The 13,019-nt window shown below is 36.0% G+C and overlaps 1 protein-coding gene across 3 annotated transcripts in view; it reads left to right on the top strand.

Annotated features, from left to right (window-relative positions):
* The first annotated feature begins 515 nt into the window (after nt 1–515).
* esyt2a (extended synaptotagmin-like protein 2a) overlaps nt 516–13,019 on the top strand; it is a 43,947-nt gene continuing 31,443 nt past the window's right edge. For 2 of the 3 annotated variants that reach the window (XM_032565724.1, XM_032565723.1), the window contains exons 1-2: nt 517–674; nt 3,046–3,433. In XM_032565724.1, the coding sequence (XP_032421615.1) occupies nt 3,053–3,433 (381 nt within the window). In that variant the 5' untranslated portion in view covers nt 517–674; nt 3,046–3,052. Of the gene's footprint in view, nt 675–3,045; nt 3,434–13,019 lie in introns of all 3 variants that reach the window. The other variant, XM_032565722.1, reaches the window with a different exon arrangement.

Genomic DNA, 13,019 nt, shown 5'->3' with positions numbered 1-13,019 from the left:
AACTTGTATGCATTATCTTTAATTTCAAAGTAAAGGACACTTTGCTTTGTGGCACCCAAATGTGCTTTTAATAGATTAATTACAATTCAAATGTGGAATGGTGATCAAAGAACATTTATTGCAGACCGTTTGCTAAAAATATGTCAAATTTATTACTTTTTCCATTTTGATCACAACTTTTTACACAATTTAATGTGAATTATGGGTAATTAAACCTTATTTCAGACTTAGAATGGTGTTTTTTTTTATTTACTTCTATTAATAAGCTACACAAATTTTCAGTTGAATATTTTCTCTCATTAAATATAGTCAAACCTTCTTTCTGTTGTTTTTACACCTACCTCGCTGAACTGAACGTTCCGCCATGAATGGATAAAAATGAGCCGAGTGGTTTGGATAACGTGACCGTTATTTTCCGCCACAAGATGGCGCCCGGGTCTGTCGCAGCTGGGCCTGTTTGAAGCTCCCTCCTTGTCGGTGACCTGTTTTCTCGCGATGACAGCTTCCTGCAGATTTGCTGAGACGGACGGCTCTCCTTAACAGACTGGAGGATGAACAGAGAAGGCAACTGGGTTGTCGGAGTTTAGCTGGTCGGCATGCAGAGGAAGCAGCTGCTCGATTGAATTTTCCCTGTTTTTTGTTTCGGGTAGAGCGAATGCTGCTGGAGGATATAGGTGAGTGGGCTGTTTGCTCAGTTTTAGCCGTTGAGGAACAAGTAGTTGTTTTTTTTACTGTACGTAACACCGGTGAAGTGCCTTCATACGTGTCACTGTGTCGTCAGGCGGACTCGGTTCAAAAACTGCTCTAGTTAAGTTACATTATATCAAACATCAAATATAGACACATCAAAAGTGGTTTGTCGATAAAAAATGGATTAATTATTGTATTTTATTTGATTCGGCTTTGACATACCCTAAAAAAACATTCAATATGTTGATTAAATCTCTGCTTTCATAACAGCTTTGAGCATTCGTTGCAGTGAGTAATGGTAGAGGAATGAAGTAAGAGACTTTTCAAAGCTAAAATATTAAACAAACCAAAAGAGTTGGGAATTTATTGTTGAAACCGAATTTAAGTGAATGGCCTGCATAGTTTTCCTGCAAGTAATTTCACTATTAATATTCTTTTTAATACTTTTTAGATGGCATGACAGCAGATGAAGTTGACTTTTAATAACATACTGTGATTAACAAACTCTAGATTGTTTATTTGTAGTAGGATTTGTTTAAGGATGGTACCAAGTGACATAGTTTCTCTGTTTAATGACAGTGAAAAATGCCATGCAGGATTGCAGGATTTCACAAAATACATCTTTTTTTAAGTGAACTGAAAACATGCAGATTTGTATATATACTGTATGTCAGTAGATGACAACACAAAAGGGATAAGAATCCAGCAGATCAGCTGGTGTTTGAAAACATTTGAGTTGCAAAGACTCCACCTTTTATGTTTTAGACACAGTCTGGGCTCATTTTAACTCCATCTGTCTGCCTCTACTGTTGTTTTCGACTGAAGTAATGGGTGGAGTGGCAGATCTGCAGGAAATATCATTGAAACTTGTAAATCACCTTATTGGAATATATTAACCAGTGCATTTGACTTTTATAGCTTCCTGGCTCAAAGTAGTTGATGAAGTCAGCCCTGTTCTTCTTTAGAACTATATATGCGTGCCATTGTTGCTAAAATAAATGCAGCTGTAATGTTTTACAAGTAAACACAATGTGGGAGATATTTAATGAAAACATGTAACAGCAAAAAAGTTACAATTGGGCATACTCAAAAGAACTCTGAGCAATTTCCTTTTGCCTAATGTGGCGTTGCCACAGGCATGTGCAGAAGAAAGCTTGTTTTAATAACAATTTACAACAAAATAGCAAAACAGCATTTATGGGTATCAAACTGTATTTAAAGGAAGCTTGATTTTAAAGAAAAGTCAGGCTAATTGCTTCAAATGAGTTGAAGTAGTTGACATTTATAGGATGTAGAGTTTCTAGATGGCAATTGCTACCATAGATTTATAGCAGTGGTATTTATAAAACTTTTTCATTTGTACATAGCAAAGGTGACTTTTCACATACCAACGTTTTATGACAGTGCTATTAATCTAAATTTCAACAAGCTATATTCATCTAAATTTGGCATATAATTTTTTTTTTAAATTCATTGTTGCACCTGATGCTTATTTTTATTTAATGGGGTTATCACCATGTAGCTATTTAAGTTAAACTTATTAAAAACACAAAAACATGTGTAAAGCAAACTCATGTGTTGAACATGTGAGACAGTTTGTTTTGATGCTGTCAACCTGAATCTATGTTCATATTTTAAATAGATAGCTGGGCCATTAGCAGAGCTAATGAGACACAGTGGCAAAACTTTAAACTTCTGCAGTGCAAGTTGCTCAGCATGTTGTTGCTGGGTAACCAAAGAGTGAGTGAGTTGCTAGGTAACCAAAGAGCGAGTGTCAGTTGATGCCACCAACCTAGCTTAGTTGGCTGTAAGAGGTTGTCTTTCCTCTGCCTACATCGCCCAGAATGCTGTGCGGTTCAGTGAATTTATTAATTATTCTCTCAGATGTTTTATCTACTGATATTCATCTATTTGATTTACTTTCCAGCTCTACCCATCAGTAATAAATACCTTGCCAGTTATTTTTGTAGCAGCTTAAACAATCTTCTTTTTAATAGACAGTTGAGCTTTATACCTGCTGCAATAATAATGTCTTGTCTCACACTTATTCCCTTGTTTACATTGTCTTCATTGTTTTCTGAGCCCTGAAATCCTGCTCTAATATTTAAATCAAAGTCATAACCTTCTTCTTTCATTTCTAACTCCAGCCAGTTTATTTAGCGCTATGTTTAGCCTGCTGGCTGCCAGTGTTGCAGCTTTTCACCGGCCCATGCCAGCTCTGTCTGTCTGCCTCTGCGGTGTGCCAAAGCCCTGTCACCACCCTATAAGAGCGTACTGTCCGAGGACGACTCCATATCCTTGTGATAATACTGTGAAAGGCTCTTTTATAAGTCACTGCCAAAAATGTCTTTACAGTGAGGAAATGAGCAACAGGATGGAGGGCACAGCAGGACCAGGCACCAGGGCGAATGGACCGGTCCCGGCGCCCAACGGGAACCAGGTACCGCCGCCACCGGGTCCGCCTCTGGCCCCGGAGCTGGAAGAAGAGCAGCCGTCTTCACTGACCGACGTCTCTCAAATGTGGATTAAATTTGCCAAAACATTTGCTGTCATATTCCCCATCTACGTACTGGGATACTTTGAGTTTAGCTTCAGCTGGGTTCTGATTGGACTCGCCATGCTTTTTTACTGGAGGAAGAACCATGGCAGCAAGGACTACAGGATAAACCGGGCTTTGGCATTCCTAGATCACAAGGATACGGCTGCGAAGCAGAGTATGCCAACAACGAAGCTACCACCCTGGGTGAGTCCTGATTTGATTCTATCAGCGTTTTGTTGCCTTTACTTAGGAATGTGGCAATGCATCAAACATCTTGGATCAGGGGCAGAATCTCAGCCATGATTAATAGACTCATTTTTACCTTCTTACTCCAGATTGGATTTGGTATTAAGTAACTCTTTAAGTCTGTTAAAAATAAGAAGTCCTAGTTCAATCACTGGTTTATCCAACACAAAAGAAGGATAATATCAGAAATCTGTTATTTCTTTGTGAGGAAGTCAATATTTTTGCTTGTTTTTAAAGAAAATCTTAGTCAATCTACCTCTTGATCTGTTAATAAACAGGAAATTTCTTACTTTTCTTTTTTTTAAAATCAAAATCTGATCCGTAGACACTTAAAATTTCTTGGTGATAAACTCAGTAAATGTAAATATATGTTAGTCTAAATCTTCAAGTGGACACTACCTTTAGTCTGTCATGAAGCAGTTCATATGAATGTTTTATTTTTTATTTTTTGCAAGACTTTCCACCCAGAGGGTGTTTTAGTCAGAATCTGTCCAGACTAGTCACTCCACAATTTCCATAATTAATCAATTAGTCACAAGATGAATAATTTTCATTTAGATGATTAATATTTTTTAAGGGCAATTTTACTTACTTATTGTGCCATTATCAATACATTGCTTGAAATGGTCTTAAAACAACAATATTGTCATATCACAATAATTTCTGGATTAGTTTATTGTCCAGGAAAATTTGTTATTGTGACAGGCTTAATTCAGACGTTTTTGTTGCTTTTGAAAACGAAACTAGTACTATAAGCTAAAAAGTAGGTCTGCATTCTATGTTTATGCATTCCATACATCCTAAAACCACTAAAAGTGTCGCTTTTTGTTGACATTTCATCGGACATTTTTACCAGACCATATGTTCCAGTAAAATTAGTCTGGTGACATCAAGGAACAAAAACAGAAAAACAAATCAGCAACATCTGATTTTTCTGTCATTAAATTCAGTCATTAATATGCTGGCTGGCCTGACTCTGATAATTAACTGCTTTATTTTCATTTCTCTTGTTAGAAATGCAATTAAAAGCCAGTGAACTGTTGAAGTTGTCCTTCAGGACTCAGTCTACTGTAATTCCTGTCATTCTTTTCATAGTTGCCCCTCGGCGTGTAGTGAAGCTTATTAAATGGATGAGGAGGAGGCCGACTGAACACACAACTTCCACATTGCTGTCATTTTTTTCTTCGTATTGACAAATGTCATGCCGTACGAGACACATTACCAGTTCCTTGCATGCTGAGAATGCAGGAATGTATTTGAAGTGGGCGTGTGCGTAAAAGATCAGATATGTTGGGGTGGAAAATTTTGCTCGTGTGAATCGATTCATTAGGATTTTATTTTCTCGCCTTACTAGCTCTTTTAAATGGTATTATAAGAGCTGCACTGATTTGATATTAATATCTGTATTGGTCACAATTTTAAAAATAGTTTAGAGCGGATATCAGGGCAGATCTAGTCAGTCTAATTTTATGTTTTGTGCTCTGAGTGACGTCATTTATTTTCCATTATATTTAGAATTTCTTTTTGCACTTTCTGAACCATTTGACTAAACATTTGTTGCAGTTTATTTTTACAGGTTTGACCACAATAGTCAACCTATTGTATTTATCAGTTTCAGTTTCTTTATTATTTATTTTTCATTGACTGTTACACTCCTCATTGCACTGACTGAACAAATTAAAGTTTAATCAAGCTTGTGAAGCTACTGGTGTATTTAAGAGTGCTGCACTCGTGGAGTCATCAAATACTTTTGTAATTCAGTACATTTATGTCTGTTTTTAAAATAAGTGCTGTTTTTCTGAATCGGATCGGTATCGGCCAAAACTGATCCTCAGATATCGGTATCAGAAGTGAAAAAAGTGGATTGCTTCATCCTTAGGTATTACATCTGTCTGATTTCTTAAGAGTAAAATAAGTTTTCCATAAGTGCAGTTAAAGAGAAATAGTACATGATAAAAATGTGAGTCTTTTAAATGAAGTTTCTTTCAGTACAGCAGATTGAGCAATGCCATCTTTCATGTTATAAGCCCATACAGCTTCTTACTGAGCAGCACAAATATGATGGTCATCAATAACAGCCATAACAGAGGAGAGAAAATGGCTGACTACTGCGTTTCACTAGATGTAGTTCACAGAGGTGTTAACCTGCTGCAGCAGCGTTTCTAATGAAATCAGACAGAGCCGCTTGTCAGCTCAGTGTTTTCCTAATTTAATGAGTTGATTCGTCTAACATGAGGTGAAACTGTGACAAGCAGCAGTGAACTTTGACCCTGAACGACACTCAGCTTTTGCCACTGCTTTGCTGTCCTCGCAGAAGATACTGTATCTGGTTCACCTCTGTCACACTGACCTCAGAGCTCCCCATGCCACTTTCACACAGTCTGCTCAGAGCTCACAGCTGGGACTATACGCTCTGAAATGTTGGAATCAAGAGGGAATTTATCTATCCTGACTGTAAAATTACAGGCAGGATGTATTAAATATACATTTAATATTTGAGAAAATCATCTAATTAGTTAAGTAAACTTTAATATCACCTGGGGGCAATTTGTTGTTCAAACAGCAGTGACGACATAAAAAAAATACATGCAAAAATAGAGTGAAGTCTATATTAGTTCTTATAATGTGAATCTGGAATTGACCAGGTTAATATCTGCTGTAAAAACCGTTCATAATAGTAATAATAATAATATGGCATTCTGTATCTCTGCCCAGAATGTAAATGGTTTTTTGTTTTTGTTTTTTTTTTGGTGTTAAGGTTAATAAGTTGATACAGAATCTCTGAAAGGACTGTCGGATGTTTTATTTGTAGTTGTCTAATGAGCATTAGAAATGTTATAAAGATAGTTCAAGGTTTTGTAATTGAGTAATTAGTTAATCTAATTTTTATCAACAAGCAGAACTTAATGTTCAGTCTTCCTCGGTAGGAGTTTATCTGCATCCCACAGTTTGACCTGAATGCAGTTCTGAGATTACGCCAAAATAATTGCAAATGAATAGCTCACAACTTAAGGCAATCTTTTAATTTAGTTTTTATGTTTTCATTATGGAGAAAACGTTACATGTACAGTTTTTATCTGGTTGATGTGCACAACTCTGTTCAGCTTGTTGAGTATTATTTAAACCGAATGGAAATTAAAGGCAATTGAATATGTTGTTGTTATTATTTAAAAACTGACAGAAACCTCAATTTATTTGAAGAGAAACTCTTGCATGGAATCAGTTGCACCAGTATATGATGGATTGACATAATAATAATGAACCCAGTGGTTTAAGAATGAGGCATAGACAGTGTGGTAGCATACAGTAGATGTGTGATATTGAATAAACACACTCTTGGTGGTAAGGTGAGCAGTGAAGCAGTTCTGATGATATTTCAGTGGCCTCATTCTCTCCTGGACTTGATATTGTCTCCCTGCAAATATTCCTGGAATGAGATTTGATCGGCAGTGTGGGCAGCAGCACAGAGTCTGAGGTAATAGCACACTTTGATTACTAAGAAAATAAGTTCACAGTGAACGGCTCTTTCATGTTGTGCTGTAGTAGAAACAAAGGGTGACTCAGTTTTTATTGTTCCAGGTCGTTGGTCTTGTTTTGCAGCTTTTTAAGTTTGGCTTTAATTGTCCTCCAAAGTCTTAAACCAACTCTGAAATGATGAATATAGAGTTAGATTCACAATCAAGCTTTAGAAAGTAGTTCAGTTTCAGCTGTTCTTCATAATTACTTGATTAACCAGAAGGCTGGAAAACCAGAGGAGCATAAAAGGAATGTTGTTAAAGCTATTCATGTGATCATTGAGGGGAAACAAGCTGTTTAACTCTAATAATTTCAATGTATAAAAAGCTTTTGATGCTCAGATGCGGTTCGTTTCATGAGACATGATGAATTAGATGACTAAACTTTATAGTAGGAAAGGAAGCTTTCTGGTCAGTGTATCAGAAGTGTGAATTATCTGTTTCTGAAGGAATGAAGTCAGACGGGTAAATTACAGGCTGCAGTCAGAACCAATACAATGTTTTCTGTTACCATGACGCATAGAAATGCAACTCAGACTGAACAAATTAGCATATTTATGAAACCTTGAGAGAATTTGCCTCAATTATTCCTTTTCCTCCAAAAAAGCATTGCTGCGGTGAAATTTGAAGCAAAAATGAAGTTTGTAAAAGCAGTGCTCTGTTTTCACTGAACTGTTTGTAAGCTCTGATATTTCTGTGCAGGTTTTTTATTCCATTTTTAATAGTCTGGAAAAAGATGGAATTAGAAAAGAGCGTATTCCAGGTTGGAGATATAAACAAGCAACCTGCTTCTTCTGCAAATCCATGCAATCTGTCAGTGAAAAAAATCTTTTAAAGTAATTTGAAAATTAACTGAACTTGACTGCATTGTTTGACATAATCCATTAGGAATTTATGTATTTGACAGGAAATCTGCCTGGATGATTCGATTGAATTCACAGTTGTTTTTTTGCAGAGCCTTCAGACCAGAGCCAGTTCTAAGCCTCTTCTTATAATAACTTGAATTAACTTTTTTTATTTATTGAAATTTTGTTGGTGTATAGCTATCTAGTTTGTTTTTGATGGTTTCTGTATTAATAAGCAGAAATGTTTTAACGTTTAAAGAATTTGTATAGACATGGCACAACAATCCTAGTGTGATTGTTGTGCCTCTAGTTTGACCTTTTCTTTGTGTTTGAGATTTGTTTTGTCCATAAACATATCTCATCAAATTGTAGGCTCCGCCCCCTCTCCCAGGTTTCCCCACATTTGTACTGAAAAACTGTTAATGGTGCTGATGTTCTGAACAGAACGGGCCCCGAAACAATTTCTGCTTAAGGCCCCATATGACCTTTGGTTGACGTGTTTTGAATTGGTGCCATATAAATAAACAGAATTTAATTTAATAGAGATATTGTGGAAGGAAACCCCCCTAAAATTTTCCACTTTAACTTGCAGTAAGTTACACCAACATATGTAATAAGTTGGTTATTTTGGATGGTTTAATTTAAGATTTGATATGTTAATAAAGTAGGTTTAAATGAAGTGTGGTCTGACAGGTGTAGTTGTGCTGAAGATAAAAATAAAATTAAAAATATTCAAAAACAGCAAAGTTAATTCAGACATCTAAAGGTTAAATTGGTGCAATGTCCTAAATTATCCTGTTCTCTTAAAGTTACAGTGGAGTTGAGGCAAGTCTGAGTCAGAGGAGTTTGGTTGAGATGAGTTATTATTGGGCGTGACTTGATGGCGAATAGAAAAGTTTTGGTGAAACCCCTTTTTGTTCCCTCCACCGTTGGTGTTAACCTTGGAGGAAACAGTCAGTCTGTTCAGCTCTTTCTCACAACCAGCAGCAATGAAGTAATGGAGCGGTTTCCTCCTTCCTCCTCCTCTTCCTCCTCCTCCCACTCTTCATACTGTATGTGTGCACTGGTCTGACACGGCCTGGGTGGAGATCTCACGTTCTAAAGTGCCAAAGGGCCGGGCTGCTCTCTGCTCCGCTCTGCAGGAGGAATGGAAACAATGTCAAAGGAACAGAAAAGCCTCTCCTTTACTTTAACCTACAAGTGTTTAATCTGCACATTTTTGTCGTCATCGTTTGAATTTGTAGAAGGAATATTTGTCTTTTTTATATATATATATAAAAAAAAATCTAAACCATGCCTTAACATAACTGTTTTAGCACCTCCCATATTGTAGTACATCTAAAATATCAATGTGTGAAAAATAGTAAATCTACTTAACAATCGGCTCCCTGTTGAAACAGATGGCCTTTTGTGTTGTGATACAGTGTGTCGCTGTTCATCCCTGGAGCCATATAGGCTTAGTAAGCCTTACTGGGAGCTGGTTTCCATTTAAATCCATTCAAAGCCTGTCAGCCGGTCGCAGCGTTTAGAGGAAACAACCAGTATAACTAGAAGTGGGAGAGATGATGATCTTGGATGATAAGTGATTAAAAAATGTCGACGAGCTGCATAAGCTGAAAGATTTAGATTTTTCTATATTCTTTGCTTTATATTTGAAGTTTAAGTTTAGGTTTTTTTTCTTTTTCCTTTAACTAAACTTGAAAACATATATTTTAATGAAGTAGTTAAGCCTCAGACTTCAGTTTGATGTATTAGTCTTCACTAGCCCCTTTTTTAGAGACCAATCGCCATTTCATTTGTTTTTTTTAGTTGTTTTTGTTTATTTATTTTGAATACTTAAAATGTCTTCCAGATCCAGTGTTAAATGTTTGTTAGACATTAAGGTTTATGGATCATTGGGAGGGCAAACTTGAATTATTATGCCATTATCATTAAATTATTTGAAAATGGTCTCAAAACAACAATATTATCGTTTATGAACTTCAAGTATTAGCATGAAGCTATTTGAAAGTACTTAGCGTATTCGCTGTGCTTAGCATTGTGTATTCAGACTAATTACGTAATCATTTAATACAGCAGCCATGAGTAAGATGAAAATTAAATGATAATGATACCAATAATAATGGTAACACTAATGCTAAAGTTAAGCTCAGTTCACACAATAAACATGATATAAATGTTTTTTTTTACTGTTCAATACGTAGAAAGTCTTAATTTACCCGATTGATGTTTTAGTTTGAAGTTAAAAAGTTTTTTGCAGTAGAAAACTAAGTTTAAGGTCTTAAAATTGTCAACATATTTCTTAAATGATACAGATTAGCAAAATTGTACACACTAATTAGAATCTGGTTAGAAATCTTTTTATTGAGTCATGGTGTTTTCAAGAGCTGTTTATATGAATTGGATAACTGTAATAAAAGTAATTTTTTACTGTAAAGAAAGTGGAGATATGATATTTTTGCAACCTACAGGTATAACATTTTGTATACCTTCACATTGCATTAATGTGAAATCAGGGGGTTTTCAATGGTTTGCTTTATTTTAAGCAGAATGATGAAAAGTCTGCATGTTAATATTTATATATTCTATTTTTTTGGATGTTGTTTTCTTGGCTAATTCTCATTTGCTGTTTGTGTTAGTTGTTTTTGTTGTTCTTTCATTGCTAATATCTGCATCAATGTGAGGAATATAATGGCTTTTTCTCATGTTTGGGTATTTTTAATTGACTTTTGTTTGGACTGATTGCATTTTAGATTGATGATTGGTATCTGGTCTATGCTAGACACTTTCAGTTTTTAATACAGATCATAGAAAAGACCTGTTAGATTAAATGTTGATGGTAAATGAGTGATTGAAATTGATCAGTTTTGTATAGATTTGTGATCTGCAGGTCAGACACAAAAAACATATTCATGTTTATAAAATGTAAAAACTCCCAGTTTTTTTGCTCTTTCTCTCCTTATCTTGTTTCATACATACTGAGCTGGAGTGTGAAACTCTTTTTGAGGTTTTTGTACAGATCCATCTAAACTTTACCCGACCTCTTAAAGTTGCGCTTTCATCTTGAATTGATATGCTGCTATCTGATATTCTTATTATGCTGATGTATTTTTAGATGAAAGATTCTGTTAAAGAAAATCTAACTTAAGCCAGACTGTACTCTGCTGCAGATGGATTGAAACACAAACCCTTTTACAAAGATTGCAACATATGTAATGGGTTTGAATGTTAGTTTTATAACTGAGAGCTTTATGGCTTATAGTTTTGTAAATTGGGTGTCGACCTTGCTGCAGAAGTCCTCAGGTTTAAGAGTTGCTATTGCATTATCATGCGGTGGCTCAGATGACTTTATGTTGCAGCTTCATTGCTCATGTTGAAATATGGGTGTGTGCCATATTAAATTATTGTGGACTACCTTCAATTACTCTGTGTTTTAACTGTGTGGGAATACTTTGATTTGAACCAATAAAAACTACAGGTGATTGTATTTGGCCAATCCCCAGTAGCCTGTTTGTCTTGTGTCTCTCAAAGTATCATTGCCTCTTGAACTTTCTTCAGTTGGTGCAGCAGACACGTGGAACGTGACGCAGTGGTTCAGACTCAGGTATATTGATGTTAGAATATTCTAGTCCTGAATCTGAGGCAAAACCTTAAACTGATCTTCATGAATATTCTCCATCCAATCTGACCTAAGTTGAGGTATTTTGCAAAGAGGAATGGACGATGATGTCAATCTCTAGACTGCAAAACAAAAAAATGCTGTCAATTGTAATTACCAAAGACTGAGAACAACTCTGTGCAATATTTCACATTTTCATTTGTAAAAAAAAAATTTTAAAAATAGGACAAAATAACTGTCATGAAGGCCCAGAAAGTCTGGTGACCGTCGTAGACCCCTTTGTAATGTTATTTCTGTTAAAGATAGAGAAAAACTATTGCCTTATTCTTTTTCCCTGTCGGCCATGTTTGTTTACCCTGAAGTCACGTTTGGTCTCGAGAGGTTTTGAGAGAGTTCCCGTCTGGCATCTGAATGTTGGTGAAGGAAATCGATTTGTGTGACTCAACATCACACAAACCAGTTAGATTTTTTTATTGTTTTGTGTGATTTCTTAGGTTTTGAAAATTGCCAGACAGTTTTAAAATTCATGTGAACCAGGAGGAAACAGCTTGTTCTGCTGTCACCATGTTGGGAAGAGGAGATTTTTGTTTCAGTTTACATTTTTACTCGTCTCCCCCTTTCCTCTTGCGCTCAGATTTTGAGCTGGAGGTGTGGCTAAAATAAAGTGTAGGATTTCCACACAGCTGGTGCATAGCTGAAGCATGACTCTCATCAGAAGCACAAATGGAGATGCTTCAGCTTGCTGCTGATTGGCTGTCTAACAGTTAGTCTTCAGTGAGTCATGGTTTTGCCTGAAGTCTGATCCTGTTTTTTTAAATTGCGGTTGGATAGAAAACAGCTCTGTGGATCAGAACCTGTGGAGGTCTGCGCTGCTGTTGCTGCAGGCATGAAACATGATCCAGAAATGCGTGTTTTTACACTGCATCAGCAAGTTAAATGATGTAAGGACACTGCAGATTATCCAACTAACATTAAATCTGAAAAGTCAGAATATAACTTAACACACAAACTGGAAGATTTACTAGTTTTTTGTTATGTATGTGAAGATCAGTTGGTTTTTACTCAATCCAGTGTTATAATAAATAATTTTGGTTCTCCTGGTTGCCCCTTACTGGGCGAAACAGAAGTCCTAAAATGACCTCTTTCATTTTGAGTCTCTGGTTTTATGAGTTATTCATGAAAAATTAATTGGTTCCCTGGTGACTCAAAGTAATAAATGTTTGTTGTTGAATTTTTGCTCCCAGTTCTTGGAGCAGATGTGTTGTTTTTCTCGCTCTCTCATTCTGTAAGCTTCACTTTTGGTCATAAATTACAGGAGAAAAATAAACACATTTACATGTTGTTACCTGTTAAAACCTGAAGAATGAAGCACATGTTGAATCAAGCTGTATGGACTTCATGTGACTCATCTTTTATTTTCACATAAGCTTCTTTATTCAAGAAGACAGTTCAGAACAACACAACGTTTAGCAGTAAAACTTCTCAGCTGTCATGTTCTGTATTACTGTATCATTCTATCAAGTCATGGTGGAAGAATTAACGGTAGGTTTAGGTTTAGACTTGCA

Source organism: Xiphophorus hellerii, chromosome 6 (genome assembly GCF_003331165.1).
Source record: "Xiphophorus hellerii strain 12219 chromosome 6, Xiphophorus_hellerii-4.1, whole genome shotgun sequence".
Taxonomy (NCBI): Eukaryota; Metazoa; Chordata; class Actinopteri; order Cyprinodontiformes; family Poeciliidae; genus Xiphophorus; species Xiphophorus hellerii.
The sequence above is the reverse complement of the archived record's forward strand: the minus strand, read 5'-3'. Positions and strand labels throughout refer to the sequence as shown.